Consider the following 21,412-nt stretch of genomic DNA (forward strand, 5'->3'; position numbering starts at 1 on the left):
CTCTTCTCTATAAATCATATATCTGAACTTCAGACTTTAGCACCAAATTATATCCATCTGATCTACAAATCCGTCCATGGTTTAGACTAAAATTTTTCAGCATTAACCTTTTGGCGAGTGTGAGTGCTTTTGTTGTTTTATTTTTTAATCTGAAACATGGCCATAATGTTTGACCAAAGGCAGGTAAGTTTGAAAACTGGAAGCTACAGTCTGTCCACAGACAGCTACCTAGATGGAATGTGCTGGTAAGAGGCAGTATTCAATATGACTGCTCTCACAAGCAGAAACACTTACAGGATAAATTCAGATGTGCTCTATAGTCATTACTCAAATATCAATATGTTATGTGTTAGACAAGTAGCTGTCAAATATATTTGATTTCTCTTTGATCCAATTTCTGCAATTATCTACAAACTGTCCTTTCAGCTCTATTTTCTTCAATTTTGTGTTTATATGCCAAATTCAACAAGTTTGGGTTGGTTTTTTTTTTGCTACACTCAGAGAAATAAACACTTAAACATGAGGTATAATTAACATAATCAATTTTATAACATCTGCTTTATAAAACCCACAGTGCATTCAAATATAAAAAAAAAATAATGCAATCTGCTTTAAAAGCTAAGAAAGAAGATTTTTTTTCCCCATTATTAAAATTTCTCTTTAACAGAAGGACTGCAGGTATAAACCTCTTCCTGACATCATTAGTCATGAGCAACTGGGTCACTCTGGACTCCACAAGCTTAATGTAAAACACAGGCAATATAGCAACAGTCTGCAGACTGACTATCTAACAAAGCTAACAGGCGCCCACACTGGCACTGTAACTTTTCTTGCAAGAACAAATCCTGCTCGTTACAGTGAGACAGTTCAGCAGTTTACAAAAAAACATTTACTATAACTTTGTTGAGACAACACTCCTTTTGAATTATACTGATAAACAATAGCTTAAACTGTTCCAGCGATAGCACCAAGAAAACCAAGAAAAAGAAACAGAATGAATGCCACTTCATTTTCAGATTTGCTATAATAGGCACTTAGTAACACTTAAAACATTACTGCTTTCTATTACTTCTATAAACCCTCAAAAACTTGCATAATGCATCTTAAGGATTATAAAAGTGATACAATTTAAAAACATAATCAAAATTTAAATAAATAAAAATCCCACAAAAGATAGATAATCTTTGCAGAGTAATCAGTAAGTATAGTTTCAGGATGTAATATCTAGATGATTCTTAAAAAGCAAGTTCCAATATGGTTTAGTATTCCACTAATGTAAAAAACTGAAAAAATAATCACAGCAGTCTTGAAAGCACAGATCAACTATATCAGCTAACCTAAGAAGTGCATGCAATTCATGAATATGGTTCATTACCATGGTTACAAGCTTTCAGCACAGGCCGCTGTGTGGCTGGACTGAGATTTTGTGGTATGTCTGCAAAAGCAAAGAAACAATGGAAATAAAACACCTGTTTGAAGGCTACTAGAGTATTACAACATTACAAAGCAGAAGTTTAAGAATTAGAAGTCAGGTATTTCTTGGAATAAATGACAGTTATATACCAGAGAAATAATTTGACTCAGACTCACTTATAGAGCTAGATAACTTTCACTTCCCCTATACAACTATAAACCCTAAAAATTAAAGTACATTTTTCTGTATTGATAAGTCTTGTCATAATGATTTGGCCATAATAAGTTCAGTACATTAATTTCCAGTCTTACTGGCATAAGCAACAATCTGAACATCCCTGAAAACTGCCATTGCACAAAGAAATTAAACCTGACAGCATCTAAATTCTAGAGCACTGGACCCATAATGCTTTTCACTTTCTCTAGAAAATAAAACCTAAAATAGAATATTCACCTTTGGACCTTGGCGTCCTTTTCCTTCGGTCTCGAAAAGCCGCACCTGACTGCAAGGCCTCCAACAAGCTATCCATCACTCCAGTCTCTTCACCTTCTGTAAAGGAAAAAGAAGGAATCCTCTTGGTTACTATAGCAATATCAAAGCATAAAGAATAACACAAACAAAACCCAGTAATAATGGGTACCAATAGTATTATTAAAACTATAATTTCAAACTTTGACCTGTGCTTTAATAATTACAAATTGATCTCTTGCAATTAACCACAACAGATTTGGTCTTCTAGAGATTGAACTAGAGCAAATTCTATTCCACTCACTTCACATTCCTCTATCTCTATACAGAGAGTCAAGCATAGTTTTAAGTGAAATGTCATTTCACTCATATTTTCATTTCAGTACCCTTCTACAACTGCAAATAATCAGCCTCATGTCAGCTTTCAAGAGCTGTCCCTTATATGACTTGTTACATTTGACAAAAGATCATTTGGTTATTGTGATAAAAAGTTGAAATTGTTTCTCAGCACGGAGCAGAGTGAACAGTATTGGACTGGATAGGATAGTGATATCCACAGGTAGTTTTAATCAAAAGCCATTTTCTGTTCACATTTAATAACCTCTGGCCAATATTAAATAATTAACGTAGTTCAGGAAAATTCTACTCGTGGAATTACATGCTTATAATGCCTAATAAAATACACAGGTGTATGGTAACCAAACACAAGTATTAAACCCTCTCCTTTTACTTCCTTAAATAAACACATCAGAAAGTGTTATACTTTTAAACCTTGTTACCCCATTGTATGTATGCATGGGAGGAAAAAGAACAGAACTCCAGGGATTAACTATACAACAAAAAATCTCCACGGAGGAATAAAGAATCCCATTATAGAAATCTCATTGTACCCCACTAGGCAGAACTCCCTAGGTCAACACGCATCTTGGATAGAGTCAGCAGTTATGGCTAACAGTGAATATGCAAATCAGGATCTAAACTACCCGGTGCATATAACAAGATTCTGAATACAGGGAGACAATCACTGCCCTGGTCCTGCTGGCCATGTTATTGCTGACACAAACCAGGATGCCAGTGGCTTTCTTGGCCACCTGAGCAAACACTGGCTCACTTTCAGCTGCTGTCAATCAACATCTCCAGGTCTTTTTCCATGGGGCGGCTTTACAGCCACTCTGCCCCCAGCCTGTAGCGCTGCAGGGGATTATTGCGACCTGCATCCAGGACCATCAGTTGGCCTTGTTGAACCTCATACAACGGGCCTCAGCCCACTGATCCAGCTTGTTCATATCCCTCTGCAGAATCTTTCTGTTCTCCAGCAATTCAACACTTGTCACCCAGCTTGGTGTCATTTGCAAACCGACTGAGGGGGCACTCAATTCCCTCATCCAGATTGTTGACAAAGATGCTAAACAGGACAGGGCCCAACACTGAGCCCAGTGGAGGGCTACTCATGGCCAGCCATCAGCTGGACGTATCTCCACTCACCACCACTCTTTGGGCTCAGCCATCCAGCCAGCTTTTTATCCAGGAAACAGTAACCCTTAGTCCTTCTCTTTTCTCTATACTCTGTACTACCAGACTACTTTTCAATCTTAGACAAAAGTGCTATACAGAACACCAAAAAGGTGAAAATTAGAAAATAAATCACAATTTTGCCTAACAGTTATATTTAGGGCAGGTATAGGATAAACATGAAGACTGAAATACAGAATGTTTTTTCATTTTACTTTGTGTTTGCTATAACATATTTTAATACACTGAAGTTTCCTCTCTTACAACTAATGGACTATCATACATTAATAAGGCTTGGAATATACCTTATTAAGAAATCACCCAGACTTTGTCTTCAGATTCCTATTTGTTTGTTCAGGTTTGGTTTTTGTTTGGGGTGTTTTTGTAGATTTTTTTTTTTTTTTTCTTGTTGGTTTTGTAGGGGTTTTTTGTTAGTTGTTTAACTTTCTCCATCATGCAATTCTCTAAAGTACTAATGTCTGGAATGAATACAGTCAGTAAATAGTTTCAAACCAACATGATGCTTGAATAAATTTTAGCCAAGCTTTTAGTTACGTTAATGAACATGAATGCTAGAGGAAAGCTTATAAGCATTTTAAGTAATAGCAATTCAAAAAAGACTGAAAGTATCACAGTCACCAAAATGATATCATTAATGTCTATGGAAAAGAGTTCATAAGTTTTGTTTTAGGAGGACTAACAGAAGAAAAAATTCAATGCTATTTCAGCACATCATCTGTTTCCTCTTAAGCCTGTCCAAGACTACTACAGATTTCACAGTAATTTCAAAAACTTAACAATTTTATTGGTTACTATAAAAAGGCTCATCAAATAAATGTTAAAAAAAGATTTTAAATAATGCAACAGAAACGTTGTAAACCCACAATTTCTTGTAGTAAAGCTGGAACAGTTACGTACACTATCTATTTTTCACACTTATCTGAAATATTCTGGTAGTCACAAAGTGGATTACAGATTATGCTTCCATTCACATGCAAAACAGTATTAGAAGAATAAGTTGTAGTAGATTGAAACCTGAGTTTAAAAACTCCTCTGATAGTTGTCCTGTATACATGGATGTATTGAAACAAATTAACCACTGTAAATAAAAGCATTCATACTTAACAATCTTTGTACCCCAAACATGTAGAAGCCACAGTTTTCAAACTTTACAACTTCAGTAGGCTCCAACTTATGGTTTCTGATACCTACATCAGCAGTTGACTGTGACAACTTCTGTCAAGTTACGCAGGTAACTCTCAGTACCCGCACTACTAATAATGATGTCCAAGTGTCTATGAAGGGAAGACTAAGAAATGAGAGTCTATCATGTAGTATTGGAGAAATCTTTTAAATTACCTTGGGAGGGCTGTGCACAACATTGCTACCATGACAGTACAAGAGTCACAAATGCTGTTTGATATTAACATTTCCTAAGGGACTTTTACATCGGCTTTCACAAGCTGCTGCTGACGACTGGTACCAGTCCCAACCAGCTTCCTAATTAGTCATGTGTATCAATCAAGTGTACGTATGGTCTTTGATAGCATAGAACTAGGAATTGTAGTTGGCTTGCAGATAGCTACATAGCCCACAATAATTCCTTTGAGAAAGATACCCTTTCATTATTTAAATGATCTCTTTTCCCACAATTGCAGAATAGAAGATTTAAGCACTTTTTACTATCATACCTAATTAAGACTCATACAACTGTCTTTTAAATACCATCTAAAGGAGAAGCAAACTTCCCAAAGTAGCTGGTGAGTCTTGCCCTTGACATTTCAGTGCCAAGTCAGATATATACTACCTAATTTCATAATTACATCTTTAAAATGTTAAAAATATTAAAGACCCTTCTCTTCTAGTGCACTGAGTATCATTAGCTTTGCATGTACACCTATAATATCTTATAATGATAGCAACAGATACTGCAGTTAGTAGTGACATCTGCATTTCATATACTTATAAAGAGCAAATCATATACACCATAATTCCAGGAGCAGTAGTCCACTGACCTGATAGAATTACAAATATTATTAGCAATATGCATTTATAAAAAGAGTTGTAACAAGATTATTTTGGATGAAAAATGTTTTATTTTTACATTTCCCCTGAACCTATCCAACATAAAATAAACCACAGAACACTAGGACTCCAAAAGTTCACTTCACCAGGAGAAAACATAATAATATAACTGTTTCCTTTTTCACAGAATCAAAGCTTTATTCAGCTACTCTTCTGACAAAAGATAATACTAAGAAGTTTCAGGAAAGGAAACCAGAGATTCTTTAGCATGATTTCTGTTGATTTTGCTCACTCAATCTGTACACTTAGAGATTTAGCTAAATTTTGGCTATCATCTTCCACCTGCCTTTATTTATAGCATAGCAACATGCAGCTTTTCTTTATAGTGTGGGGAATGAAAAAGACCAGCTCCTAAAGCCAAACACTAACTTTCATGTGAAACTAAAATCACACAACTTGGACAAATGCATACATTAAAAAGAGACATTACAGATTCCATAGCTGTTACAGAAGGAAAAGTGTGCAAACCTCAAGGGCTGCTCCTGAAGTTATTTGGATATCTGAGTTTAATTATCTTTGTTTCATCTTCGACGTAACTCCCTGGCAGCACTCAAGCCTTTATATAATTTAACAACAAACTTGGAGTGCTGAAGCTATCAGATTTATTTTCCTGATCTTAAGAATTAAATCCTCTCAATTCAGCAAGTACCAGAATTGATACTTTTTTACTGTTATTTGCTCTAATACAAAGTGCCTTCTTTTTTCTTCCTCTTCAGCTCAAGACATAATTCAAGTTAGATATACTGCACCCAGTTTTTAACTGACTAAAATGTAAGCCCTTCACAGCCTTCTTCCAGGTTTAGCTCCATGACGTCTTGTGCATTTACATACAAAAATTTCAGAGGCAAAAGGACAGTGACAGCTGTTTCCAGACTATTTGCACAAGGAAGGAAAAAAGACAGTTATATCTTTTAACTTTAATAATGTTGTACCATTACTTCAAAGACATCATGAAAAGTCCTTTATATTTGTTTGTATAAGGACTGATTTTGATTAGTGCAGGCTACAAAGCACAGCTCAGCTGACTAAAGGCCTCCATCTGAATAAAATCTGAACATTCTCTGAACAAAATCACAAGAGGAAAGCCTTAATCGTGCAAAGTTTTGAATGACTTAGGCTCCAGGAAGCAGAACAGCAGATCACAGAGAGGAAGATAATTTAAGCCATCAGTGCAGCAGTGAGCTCCCATGTTTCGGATGTGGGTTCCATCTTTTCAGTCTCAGAGTGCGAGGCAGCCAGATTCTGTGAAGTATTCATAGTGCTGATGTGAACAATCTCTAGATCTTTCAGTCATATGATCACAGTATGATCACAGCAGAAGACTTTTTGAAGGCTTTTACATTGTAAATATAAAAATATAAAGCAACCTTAAATGATTTAATGTTAACATGTTTAGCAATGGCTACCTTAACTTTGAGTCTTCATTACAATGAAATTCAGATACAATTTTACAAAGAAATAGTGGGAGGATGATAAGAGCAACTTTGTCCAGAAAATGCACAGAACATATAGACTGCCACTTGAACTTGTTTTAAGGCCTTGAATTTTTTTCTGGTAAAAGCCATAGCAGCAACCAGATAATCTTCATTGACAAGTGAGTTAAGGAATACATGACTATCAGTCTGACTTTCAATAACAGTGCACAAACTAGAGTCATGACCAAGAACACAAGGATCCCTTTGACACTGATAAAATTTTGGAAGAACCTTGTTACAATATAGTAAGAAAAAGAAAATTTCCAGTGTACAGTTACAAGCAGAAATAGCTGCCAAGTGTGCCTTGGATGGGCTGGCTGAAAGGACAGTTTCTTTTAGACTTAAAAGTATTAAATCCAACTTCAGAAAAATATCACTATTTGCAGTGACTTCAGGCAAAAGACACATAACAGCCCTTCCAAAAGTAAAACACATGCACAATACTTCACATTTCAAATCGACACTCTAGTCTAGTATCAGAAGAGTTAGATTTCTTACTTATGCCCAACACAAAGCAGAAAGCCTTTGATAGTGCTTCAGAGCCCTTGGCAAGTATACTCTAGAAAAGTATGATTTCTCCTAATGATTGATGCACTCATTCCATAAAACTAGCTGAGAAGAGTAGGTTTCATATCATCTTCCTTGCTCTTGATAAACTGGTCCATTGTCGAGCTGTCCCAAAGTGCTTTTATGACTTAGAAATAGATACATTTTGACTCTAAGCATATGAAAAGAGGGCCCCAAGCTCCAGAAAGCTTAAAACAAGTTAAATTCAAAATAAACTCCACCTTCATAAACTCTGAAAGACAGCTGTTCCTTTTAAGTCAGCTGTTGAAATTAAGGTTGGTACCTACACAAATTTAAGATAGCTCATATGACAAAACCAAAAGGTAAGCTATGGTAAGAGGCAGTTCTTCATCACAGAGATACAAAAACACTTCAGTGGTGTAAGGTACCAATTCCTGCATCTCACCTGGATCACAATTTCCCATTTAAGTAATGGGACTGAGAGTGAAATCATCTTAATATTGAGCTTTTTAATAAAAATGTTAATAAAACATTTTTGATGTGATTTGTGAGTCTCTTAAGTCCCTTCTTTCTATGACAAGAGAAAAAAGCCACTGTAAACTCACATGGAGTTTTCCAGAGATTGTCCAGTTTTATTTATATTGGTGGCAGATCCAGTAAAATGATTGTCAGAGCAAGTGTTTCTGAAAGACATCCAGGTAAACTGGACTTCTAAAAGAATGAACAGAACACCAAGCCTTTGAAGTTGTGTACCCCAGGACTTGATACTGGGGATAATATTTATTACATCTTCCTTCACGACCTGAATGATGGAATAGAGCACACTCTGATCAAGTTTGCACATGGTGCAAAACTCAAAGTAATGGCAGATCCATTCAGAAGAACCTTGAAAAGTTGGGGAAACTAATGAAATCCAACCAATGACCAGTATATGATGAGGTGAATCCTCATCCAGGAGCACAGCTGGGGGGCTAACTGGCTGGAAAGCACCTTTAAAAATAATAATTGGGGATTCTGGTGGACAACATATTGATCATGAGTCAGTATTGTGGCTCTGTGGCAAAGTTGACCAAAGAAAAGCACTGCCAGCAGGTCACAAGAGGGCATCCTTCCTCTCTTCTCAGCACTGGTGAGACATCTGCAGTGCTGAGTCCGGCTCCGGCACCCCTCTATAAGGGAGACACAAACACATCCAAGCATAGTCCAGGGCCACAAAGATGCTAAAGGGATTATATGAGAATACACTGAGCGAACTAGGACTGTTCAGCCTGAAAGGAGAAGGCTCAGGGGATCTTATCAATCAGTATATGTAAACACCTATGGGGAACTGGGTGGGGTATAAAGGTGACCCATCTTAGAGATTCCCAGAGAGAACAGTAGGCAATGAGCACAAACTTATTACAAAGAGGTTACTTTTTCACTAAGTCCACTGATTTTTGCATACACACCTACTCTCTCACCAACTCAACAATACAGGATATTCTAGTAAATGCATTTTATATTGCATTACCCAATAATATTTTTAAAAGCCAGTTAAAAGACTCAATCTTTTTATAGCTCTTTTCCTGTTCACTTGGGATAATGTGACTTTTTAGTGGGGGGGGGGGGGGGGGGGGGGGGGGGGGAAAAGAAAGAAGAAGAAAAAAAAAGCCTGCTAAATTGAGAGCAATGCTAAGTTTCTTTTAGTTTTATTTAACCACTTATAACAGATCAGCCTTATGCAGTCAGGTTATCTAAGTCTATAATTTGAAAGGACAGCTAATAGCAAGAACTATTGATTACATATGAAAATGTCAGTCAACATGTTTTGCTGTTAAGGAGTTTCCCATTTTCATTACACATCACAGCTCCAATGACACTGACAAGAATATAACTAATGTGCTTTCCAGACTAGCCAAAAACTAGTATTTTCATTAGCTTTGTTTCACAGAGGGAAAAAATACAAACACCTATTATTGAGATGAATCAATTACAATTTCATTCAGAAAGCATGCAGAACAACTATAGGAGCATTATTAATTGAACATAACTTCTTAAAAGAATATATGGAGCTGAACATAATACATCTGTGTGGGTGTGTGCAAACATCTTGTCTCTTGGTTACTGCATGCCTCTGAAGGAGCTTATTGAGCACAGTACTGTTTCCATTTAAATTTATAAACAGCCAATAAATTAGAAAATATACACAATGATTACTCATACTGAAAGTTGTGCTGCAGAGATGAGGGGCTCAAGAAAATTTACAAGTTGAATATTTTTTCACCATTGGAGTGATAAAGTTCTGACTGGATTCCATGACTGAGCTTACTAAGGAAAACTTCTGGACAGTATTGGGTGGGAAAGACCCTTTGGTCTTGGGTTGGGTAGGTATAAATGCCTAAGGATAACCAGGAAAATCAGAGCAATAGTCCACCTACCCCTGTGTGCACTAGTAGCTGATAGCAAACATCTACACAAAGGACAGGACAAATATATAACTACATTTCTAGAATGGTCTCTTGGTCTCCAGCTGTTCACGATTCAAAGACTTTGTATTTGAATTTAGTAACCTTCAATAGAGAGAAGCTGCCAGAGAAATCAAGTAACTTTTGACAGCAAGCTTCAGAGCAAGAATATTTTGGTATGCAGCAACAAGACTGTACTTCTGTACAACCACTGAGGTATTGCTGAGTGAAGATAAGCGTCCTAGCAAACAGCATAGAAATAGAAGAAGCAGCAGACTCAGTTTGAAGGAAGAGTCAGAGACATGACCTTCCTGTCAGCTAGCTTGGAGGAGGTTCTTGGCTCTTTTACAACCTTGGATTGAGGAAAGCAAAAATAAAGCATATCCACCAATGTTTTAGTAAGGATATTTATTCCTCCCTTCCTCTGCAGCTTGAGAGAAGAAACTTTTGATGATACAGAAAAAAACCCGAGAGAATTAAAGCATTACATAGCAGGAGTGAGTTTAGAGGACTCTGATGTCTATATCCTTACAGAGGAGATGTGAGGTAGTATTTGGAGTAGGAAACGCCTACTCAAATCAAAACCTACTATCTGTACAAACATTAGAGCTCTTAATCCCAAAGATGTCTCCAGAGATTGTAATTGTTTTTCATGGTAATGCCATTTTAAGTTTGCAGCATTGTTTTCATATTTCTTGAGAAATTTTACTGCTGTAACATAAATAGCAAGCCTTATGAAAATATTCATCTACAGACATTACTGACCCTTAATTTTTTCAACAGTTTTATTCGTCATTTTTTTTTTCTCTTCCAAATACAGTTGCTATTTATTTTTCCTTGGGCTTTGTGTAAACCTCAGTTTCACAAATGCTTTTCAACTGCTATCTCCAAAGATTCCACTTCTAAGTAAAATTTTCAGAAGGAAAATAATTGTTTCTCCTAAACAACTTGCTCTTTCGGAGCGACTACATAGCACAAACTAACAGCAGTTGCTGCATTCCGAGCCCATGGGCTGCAAATAGGTGCAAGAACCTCCATGTTCCAAAAGACTTAGCAACTTTAACATTTTGTTAGACCATGACCTGTGACTATTAGTTGTTGATTAAACTAATATACATTCAGATCAGTTCTACTTTTTTGCACTGAAAACATCAAATTCAGTGAACAGATAAGGTTTTGCTGTGTCTCATTTTTTGCTGTGACTTCTGCAGATGGTTTACATCAGATGTATCACACTGTGTGTTTTAGATTTTTTTGATTAAACATACCTGTATTTTATCATTCTCTGGAGCCTTTTTCAAGCATGAATGTGCCAATTATTCTTGAGGGAACATCTGGATGTACTTGGTAATTTACCCAGATTTATACTTTACTGTCAAAACAATACGATTGTAGCTGAAAAATAACCCCCTTACTTGGGGAAGTATCAAGTGATATCTCCTTTCTGGAAGATTTGTAGCCAATGTCTGTCAAATGTCCTATTCTTTTTTTACAGACATTATGCAAAAATTAGATCTACTCTCCAAAATGGTCATGAGCTTACTACCAACTGTCCAGTAAATATCAACATGAGTAAATACTGAGTAAGCAACTCTAAAAGGTCTCAGAGTTCTTTCCACCACTGTCATTTAACATAAGAGGAAGAGGTTACACTCATTCCTCACAGTTATGGAAAAGAGTTACTTCCCACTGTCCTCCTAATAAAAGTGATACTTAAGAATTAATTCAAATAACAGAAAGTGACCTCAGGAATCCTCTTGGTGAAGACAGTCCAATTTGAGGATAAGTGGAGGCAATCAGGGAACAAGAGGAAAAAGTTATCAGCACCAGAGAGGAACCAATTTGAGTGAAGCACTTGAAATTCCAAAAGGGGAAACAACCTGAAGAAAATAACTTCCAAAAAGCTAGTAATATACATACTATTGTCCAAATATCTGTAATTTTTTTCAGGACATTAGTCCAACAGACGTCTTAAAACAACAACTTACCAACATATGTTAGAAACTAATGATGTCATTTCAGTGACTTTTGGAGCCCTTCACTCCCTTCAGAGGAGAGGAATACTCTTGAGAAGTATTGAATCTCTTACTCCAATGTGAACAAATTAATAAAATGGAGGCCTTACAAACTTCAGCTAAGCAGGTAGAGTATTTGAGGGTACCTAATGATAAAAATATCTTTGAGGATTTCTTAATTTATTCCAAAGGTAAGCATTTCATCTGTTGGAATCTGAACTTTATTTACCTAATTACATTTTGTCTTAGTTTTGAAAAAGAGCTGTCTGCCAGGGAAAGCTAGGGCCTCCCTTGGAATGGGGAATGTAAACCCCCTTCCCTCCAAAATATTATAATTTTGCAATTAGGGGCTCTCAGGTAAAGATATGGGAAATAGGTGTTTACTAGGAATATTTAAAAAAAAGGAAAATGCAAATGTAGTAGTACAAAAAACCCAAGCAAGTATGTAAACAAAGATCCTGGAAAATACCCTGACAGAGTCAGGGATACGACCTGGCACCCTATTGCTCAGGGTGTTGGAAGCAGTCCAAATAAATCCTCCTGGAGTAACAGATGTGGTTCTGTGGAGTAGACATGGTCCTCTGGAAAGTTCAGTGGTGGCAAGACAGGTCCAGTCTCCCTCTGGGAATCCAGTGGAAAAACCAGATCCCTTGTGTCCTTCATTCCCAGTTTTTATCCAGCTAGAAACAGTTGGCTCCTCCCCCACTGTGTGGAGCATCTCACAATGGGATGATGGAATGTGTCATGTCATTGGTGGGCCCTAATGGCCCATTATCAGAACATGTCCCCCTGGAGGATGGAGGGGTGGTGAAAGAGATAAGAAACACTGCCCCACCTGGTTTTAATGGCTGGGCCATTATCAGAAGGCATCCGCCCCCCTCCCCCCTGGTGTAAGAAAGATAAAAACATCTCCCAAAAACCAGCTTTCAACAGATGAAATAGAATACACATTTTTAGGTTACATAACCCAAGACACATTTACTACTTTCATTTTTTAAACTATCAGTACTGGGATCTATGATGTCCTTTTGTTTTGCAGAACACTACAGAACTAATGAAAATATTCATATTGTTCAACTTAGCAGACAATACTAAAGCAGTTAATATTGAAGAACCAAAGCCTAAAAGGCTGTTAGGAAGCTTATGAGACAGGAACATGTTTTGGTTTTTTCCCAAAATGAAATAAACAATATAAAACCTCTACAAAAATAAATGCTGCAAAATTGACTGCAAATAAGGTCATAACTGTTTAAATGAACTAAAACTTATTTAAAACCAGATCATTATGATAAAAATGAAACTCAATAACACAACTGAAAACAAACTAATATGCTATATTGGAAATCAGATGTTCCATTTTGGTATTATTTCAGTGCTTTTATGCAAGAAAAGGGCAATCTTTGTAAATAACCACTGATAAAAGTGGCTTGTTACTTAAATAGTATTCAAAGTACGACACAATGAAGATGCCACAATGATGGAGTTCTCAATTATATTACAATAAATTTAGCTGCTATTATCTCAGCTACAGAATTCTTTACATTCTGATAAGATCAAAATAATTGATTGGTGTGCTTCTACTAAGTATCTGAACAGCATGAGAAAGTACGTGTCTGAATGTCAACAGCATGCAGACAAGTGGCATTTACATAAAGATCCCCTTTCACTGGCTATTTACTCTTGGAAGGATAGGGTGTGATAGTTTGATCTGGCTTCACAAAAGCAAGTAAAGCACCCCATGACGAATATAATTTTGTAGTCCAGAGAATATTTAGAGGACAGATTTTATTAACATAAATTTCCAAATGTAAAGTATAGTCAAAATGTTTACTGAATTCCACTTACTTTTCAAGTTAGGATGGAGCTGAGAGGAAACTATGAAGCAGATACTTTTACTACGTAAACTGAAGACTCACAGCCTTCTTTATCATTTAACTATTTGAGCTGCGACCACTAGAACATATAGGTGTTGCTAAGATGTAGAGACTTTAGTAAACTACAGTTTAGAGGGGTGTAAATCTGACATTGTTACGGGTCCAAATCTCAAAAACAAATTGCAAGAGGGCAAATGAAACAATTCCGTATAATAAAGAAATCTATGGTCTTAGTAGCAGAGGTTAAAATTTATATTGTAAAGCCTACCTAAAATATTCAGGTTTTTCTAAAACGTGCTGTACTGCATATTCACAAAACACTGCACACTTCAAAAACGATAAATTATTGATATATTTTTCTACCTGAGATACATATATAAAAATTAATTTAACACTTTAAGAAGACTTATCACAAAGTACACATATTTATCTAATTTTAGAAAATGACCATATCAACACTGAATTTGGTGCAACAGTATGGCAAAAGAAGCCTGATATAGAGTATGGATGACATCTATGATCTAGATGACTCAGTTGTCACCTGTGTACCAAAGGCACAACATACGTTAAGACAGATTATTATAGTTTGTGAGAAGGTTGATATATTACAGAACAACCTTGGAACTCATACTTGCCATGAATGTCAGTTACTACTAATGAAATTATTGTTTTTATCCTGAAGAAATTAGTTTAAACTAAAACTCAGTATTGTTGCAGCCTTAACGGCAGTGTACAGCTTCCTAGTTCATGCCAAAGAAAATTTTCAGAAATACTTTAATCCAGATTGATTTTGATTGGCAGAGGACAACGTTGGGGGTTTATTGTCCAGTCCAACCTCTTAGCATTCTATTATTCTGTGATTCTATATTAAGTTTTTGTCAATGCAAAAGAAAAAAAGGCAGCAAATATCCCCCAAGTAACTAAAAACTTTTGCAGTATTATGTAGGTAATTTTTATGCAAAAGTAGTTTCCTCCACCTTGTGCAGCCAAAGGTAGATGATAGGCAAGAAAACCCTGCTCTTCAAATAGCTTCCAAAAGCAGATGAAAGATGAAGAAACCCAAAGAAAAGGACTTCAAGAACAAAGAAGAATCTGGGGCAGGTTAAATGCCTGTGTTGCAAATGAGACCAGTGGTTAACAATACAAGCTTTGGATGATGATACAAATCCTCTTTCAACACTGGATAGCACCTCAGGTCTTGAAAAGTATGTAGTATAGACTGAAGGAGAAGCTCCAGAATCATAAAGTAGTCACTAATGGCTAATTAACAGTCACCCAAAAAAAGCACAACCTCAAGCACTGTGAAAAAGATTGCTTTTACCTTAAGAAAAAGAGCAGCAGCTAAGCAAGAAAAAATCAAATGCATAGATGTGGCCTGGGGAATTAACACACCCTGAAGCATTTTAAGTTCTCTAACATAGAGATCGTCAAGAGAATTTCAACTATCCAGGAATTAAACCATTTTAGAAAATAATAAGATCCAAAACTGTGCATGGGGAAGGAAAGAGAGATAGCAGAGTAGAAAAAAACCCTCTATTCCTGTTCTAGCTTCCCTTGAAGAAAACCTCTCAAATTTCAGTATGTCATCTTGTCAACTAGGAACATCATTGGTAGCCATCATCACCAACAGTATCAACTCCAAGGGATTTTATACTGACATTAAATTTAGGACACAGATGTTAAGACAGACTATGCAGAGGTAGTGACTGACAGGTACTAAGAACTAATTATAGTGATAATGACAAATAACACAGAAGGGTAAGATAATAGCACAACCAGTGCTACTAATGACTGTCAGCCCAGTAAAGTGGGATTGGATTACTTTTTGATTGTTTTTGGTTTTGTTTAGATTTTTTTTATTACTGTTGCTGATTCTTAGAGTTTTTAAAAGAAGTTTAAGAGAAACAGTTAAGAAACCATGAAGTAGCACATAGTACAGAGATCCTCACTCATTCCTAATATTCAAATAATTTTCAGTGAAAAAGCCATGTTACTCCAAAAAAAAAAAAGGAGTTGAGAAACAATGATCTATTCACCGAGAAAAAAAAAATAAATTGAAGAACCATTTAGCATAAATACTCTCATCTTTTCTCTTATACTAAAAATGAACCTCTTTGAAATCCCAAAAATAACTTCTGGGTTGGTGACATCAATGAGTTTTATTTGAGCACTGTTTGAAATGACATTCCTACAAGTCTAACATCTGAGCTAGTCACCATATAAAGAAATAATAGGCAGCAAAAATCAGTTACTCCACAGTCACACTTCAGGTAAGAATGTTTTGGTATTTTGACAGAGAGAGGACCTGGTTATGAATTTTTTATCAGATTAGTCATGATTGATTTATAGATTCTTAATGAGAAGATAGCCTTTTGATGAACAAGTTATAGCTAGGAAAAAAAAAAAGGGGAGAAAAGGGGAAAAAAATGGTTTTTTTATTGGCTATGTAACTCAAAAAAATCAGAGCTACATTATGTCTCCAATTAAACACTATAAATACAACTATGGTAAGACAGTCAACAATAACAATAATTATCATTAAAAAAACAAAACAAACACCCTCATTTTTCATATATTTGTTATTCTCCTCCCTGACAAAAAAATCTACCACAAGTGCTTTCCTTCCCACCCCCAAAATTCATGTTTCCTAGTAGAATTAAAAATATGTTGCAACCAGGCACAAGAAGACTTACAACTCATCAGTGGCCAATTTAGTCAATATCAGGCTCAAGACATTTACAGCTTGAGGTGATCCTAACACCATCTTTTACTATCTGCTGTTTAGATCAGTCATTCCAAACTGAATCATTGGTGACTGACAGGACAAGAAACATCTTTCTGTACACTTGCATGATATCAAAACCCTAGACTATTTAAAGACAAGTAGAAGACAAGTACTTAGTTCCCTGCTGCATCAGCTGAAGTGGAAAGGTTCACTATCAGAGGCCTACATTCACATGTGTATATAACACATAAGTCTCACATTGGCACCTGTATTCTGGAAAGACTGAACATGACATTGTGAAGAACAGGACTTGATAGCAGCTTTAACTTTGACTAAAAGACTATAAATTTTCAATCCAAAATGCTATCAGTCATACATGTCTGAGAGAAATCTTGTTTGAAACATTTCCAACTGTGCATAAATACAGACACCACTTTTACCCCTTCCTAGTCTTCTGCAGCCTCCTCGATCTTCTGTGAGCCTTGAAAAGATTGTCACTGGCGGTTTTCTGATTGGGTCTTGAATTGTACTTATAAAGAATTAGAATTTTTGTGTTCAGAGGGCAGCTGCCTGATTTGCCCCAAGAAAGCTTTAGACTCACGCCTCAAAACATGGATAGCCTTATAAAAACAAATCAAAGACTTTTGGTCTGAAGCACCTCCAAAATTAAACACACCTACTCTGGCTATTAGTGAAAACAGGAAGACAGATAATAATTTATAATAATTTATGCCAAAGGTGCCAACCAGAGTTTAGGTAGGGAACTGTTTAACAAGACCTGCTCAGGGAAGGAAAAAAAAAAAAAAAAAAAAAGTAGCTCATGACAATTTACACAGTCATGTATCATTGTGAAGGACTACAGATGCTCAGTCTAGGATAAAATACAGGTATATAGAGGAGCATCAGACAACTCTTTTAGTAACAGAAAAGTCACAGCATCTGCCATCTCTTTTGGTAACTTTTAAAATGCATGGCTGAGGGGGTTTTTGAGGTGTTTCAATATGGATCTGTTAAAATAACAATTGACAAACTCAAAGAAAAATAATAAAGTAATTCAGGAAGGGCTTAGTCTTATAAAAGAATAAAAATGAGTATATAACCTTAGTTAAAGAAAATGGCTTTATGATTTGGAAAATGTCTTTTCTCAAGTAACAAAGGGTTCTGAGCGTCACTGAACTTAAACTTGGTCACACAAGGTTCAATATGTTCCAATGGAAAAATAAAAAGAAGCAATCTGAGTTATTTTATAACTCAAAACACCAGGCGATTAGGAAAGCTCATTTAAAAACCCACAAAATTTAAACACCTCTTTGCTGAAAACTTTAATCAGTGAAAAAGCATCAATCTATTTTTTTTTGTTTTTTCTCTTTTTTTTTTCACATTCAGATAATGAAAAAAATAGAAGCTTTATTGCCAGTAAAATGTGTTTTCTACATCACTTACCTGTTTTCATTTCTAACAAGCGTTTTTTCTTTTGTTGTCTCTCTAGTTTTTCTTTCTCTGCCTTCTCCTTAGCTATTTTAGCACGTCTCTGTTTTTCTTCTGCTTCCCTTCTTCTCATATTTTCTTTTACTGCTTGCTATGAAAAAAAGTAATAGAGAGTTCCATTAAAATGGAAGTCTTAGCGAAAACAAAACAGAACCTTAAAAACAAAGAAAAAAGCTTTTGAAGAGTATCCCCTAACTAACCTTAATTTATCAAATCAAGTAAGTATTTTACATTCCATATTTAGTACATTTTATTCAGAAGAGCAAACAAATTCAGAATAAATACATTAAAAGCATACCAATTATCCCCAAATGAGGATTATAAATTCAGCAAGAAATACATCTTAAGAATACACATGTTAATGTAGGAAGAATTCAAAATGTCTAAAGCACCTTGTTCTAGAAAAATATATGTTACCATTTGTAATTCTAAAACAATTTCAACACTTTCTTCTTTCCAATGCTGCCTAGGTAACAGTGCTGCATTTTTCTTATTCTTATCAACATATGCATTAATTCACTGGGTTTATAAATTCTGGTTAATATCTGTAGAATTCTGTTTATTTTGAATTATAAATATGTACTCCAAAACTTCCACTGAAGCTAAAAGAGAAAAATGAATTTCAGAGTTTTGAAATAAAATTTTTGCATATTCAGACATTAACCAAAAGAACTCTATTACATTCAATACATTTTTAACAAAAGTATTCTGGGATTACCTTTTCATTATTCTAGTGTTAGCTATGTACACTGGTAAACTCTCAGTGCTCTGAGAATTTACATTTGAATTAAATGTAAAGTGCACCTATTCATTGCAAAGTTGTTATTTTCAGAACAGTTACATTGAATCTTGTCTTTCATAATACATCAAAGTGTCCCCTCTTACAAAATGGCTTAAATCGTCACAAAGTCTGCGGCAAAAGATGCAAGTTTGCAGGGATAATTAATGTCTAATTTGTTTTTAGTGGGAAAATATCCAGACCGCCCTCAGGAAAAAAAAAAAAAAGGACTGAGAAGTATTACATAGCACAGATGAATGTGGATTACAGCAATACTTATACAGGCACCGTTTGTAGCATCACTGTCATAGAGACTGACCAAAAGAAGAGGAATAAAAAAATACTGCATAAAGCTTGTGAAGAAATACCTGTCTTGGATAACTGAAGAAGAATAAGCTTTCCATCATGAAAAAACAACAATGAAATGGATTTTTTATACAAAGCAAAACTGTACATTCACAGTGACTCCTCCAAAGTCATCTCTGTCAAATTTCTTGATACAGGGGAGAAGGGTAGATGCTTCTTACAAAATTTTAAAACTTTTGATTGAATTAATTTTGACAAATGATTTGCTGATTTTCAGACTGGGCATTCTGTAGACTAAACTACTGGATAAAATTCAAATGCGACCTGGTACTTGACAAGTACAATATCAGCAGAAATTACACACTTTCTGAGTAGAGTGACCAAGGAAATTTCTACTTTTATTTATTTCTTCCCCCAAAATTATATCACTTGGACTCAGCCTCAGACTGCAGTCATTCAAATGTAGATGTCTATTCTTTCTAACCACACTGAACAAGTGGGCCTGACTTAATAGCTTATACCTTCATATGCAGTGCAAATTGGATGCGTTGGAGTATCACACCTTGTCTTTCTCTAACAGGAAAGTGATTTTCCACAAATTCTATATCAAAGCTTAAAATTTCAGGTTGATGATGTCTTGGGTACTATTTAACACACTTCTCCACGATACTAGGTACTTCTGTAGTTAGGTCTCCTTTGAGACATCAGGTAGACAGCTCTCCAAATTCCACTAAATGAATTAAGTATGCATCTCCCTTGACTAAAGCACAAGATTAGACACTCAGACTCTCATACAGATATGCCCTAAGGCCAAATTCTATCCTACATGTACCATGTGTTTTCAGCACAAAATGTAAGTGGAATGCCAAGACCTAGATTTTCCAAACTGAAGGCATTCTTGGGTTATTTCTTGTGATTTTCCAGGGTAGTTTCAAATTTTTATTTAAGTATTCACTTCATATAATGGAAAAATAGAGTCTAGGGAACACTCTTACTTGGTTGCCCCTATTGTGGTTCTTGAGGTTATGCCTCTGCTGCAGAGAAACCTAGTGCCAGTAGGAACAAGGGGTTTCTATACCTTCACCTACTCTTGGACAGAAGAGCTGTTACCTCAAGGTGTGTTTGCTCCCATTCCTATAACTGGAGAAAAATTCTAACCATTAGACAATTTCTTCATCATGAAAGCTATCCTTCCAAGGAAAGGAACGAGTTTGTTAGCAGTACCCCTGATGCTGTGAAAGTACAGAGGGAGGTTAACAGGGGTATCTGATACCTAAGATGTTCCACTAAGTGTACCAGAAATTTAGCTGTGGAAGCTAAAGCTCTGAAGGCAAGATGCTTCACCCCTTTTCTTGGATCTGGCCAAGGAACTGTACTCCAGATTTGGTGTACACAGAGTGTGAATAATAGTTGCCACAGCTGCCAAATAACACTGAAATACAAAGTGCAGTGTAACTGTGTGTTTCTCAGTAGTGGAGCTGAAGCCTAGATCCCAATAAGGCTCTTCAGTGGAAAGGCCGCTTGGGCAAACTCAGGCAAAGCAGTCAAGCTCACACATCCAACACACACCATGAGGCTAGCTCAGCAAGGAGAGGCAAGAAGGGTCCTGGTGTGAGATCAGTTCCAGCAATGTTTTATTCCAGGAGCTGAAGGGAAAACCTGAACAAAGACAAGACCATGTGCTGCATCCCAGTTTGAGTCTGGGGTACAGCGACCAATGACCTGGGTGCACAGGGGGAGCACAAAGGGCAGGCAGGGTCAGTGACCTACAGAGAAGACAGGGCCAGTCACCAGGGCCCCACAACCAACGGAGACCCAGGGGAAAGGAGAAACTAGAGGGCTTGGGGCATTGGGGAGGGGAGAAACCAGGGCAAACCACCATGTGCAAAGCACCATTGGGAAGTCCTCTCAGGCTGGGCAGGTGACTCTATGATCTGTCCTGCCAAGGCCAGACCCTGGGCAATACCCCAAGGGGCTCAAGGGACTCCGCAGTGCAGATCGAAGTTAGCTATGAAACTGAAAAACTGAAACTAGGGCTCCAGATCTAAACACAGATATTTTAAAAACTTTTTAATACATTTTCATTAACTGAGAATAAAAAGAAAGTAGTTATAAGTAGGAAAATACTTCATGTAAATCATCAACTTTTCATGACAACAAGTTGACTGAATTTCACTCTCCCATACCTGCTGGTGACTAATGTTTTGTTTGGTCTTCTTAATAATCCAATGATTTTTCAGAACTAAATTTACAAGACTTCTGAACTAAATTTTCTAAGATGCTAATCACCTTCAGTTTCT

General features: G+C 36.3%; 1 protein-coding gene across 2 annotated transcripts in view; it reads right to left on the reverse strand.

Annotated features, from left to right (window-relative positions):
- DIAPH3 (diaphanous related formin 3) overlaps window positions 1–21,412 on the reverse strand; it is a 208,854-nt gene that overhangs the window by 57,825 nt on the left and 129,617 nt on the right. For both annotated transcript variants that reach the window (XM_058419256.1, XM_058419257.1), the window contains 3 exons: window positions 17,984–18,119; window positions 1,868–1,963; window positions 1,376–1,435 (listed from right to left, as the gene is read on the reverse strand). In XM_058419256.1, coding sequence (XP_058275239.1) covers window positions 1,376–1,435; window positions 1,868–1,963; window positions 17,984–18,119 — 292 coding nt within the window. The remainder of the gene's footprint in view (window positions 1–1,375; window positions 1,436–1,867; window positions 1,964–17,983; window positions 18,120–21,412) is intronic.

This window comes from Hirundo rustica, chromosome 2, assembly GCF_015227805.2.
Source record: "Hirundo rustica isolate bHirRus1 chromosome 2, bHirRus1.pri.v3, whole genome shotgun sequence".
Classification (NCBI taxonomy): Eukaryota; Metazoa; Chordata; class Aves; order Passeriformes; family Hirundinidae; genus Hirundo; species Hirundo rustica.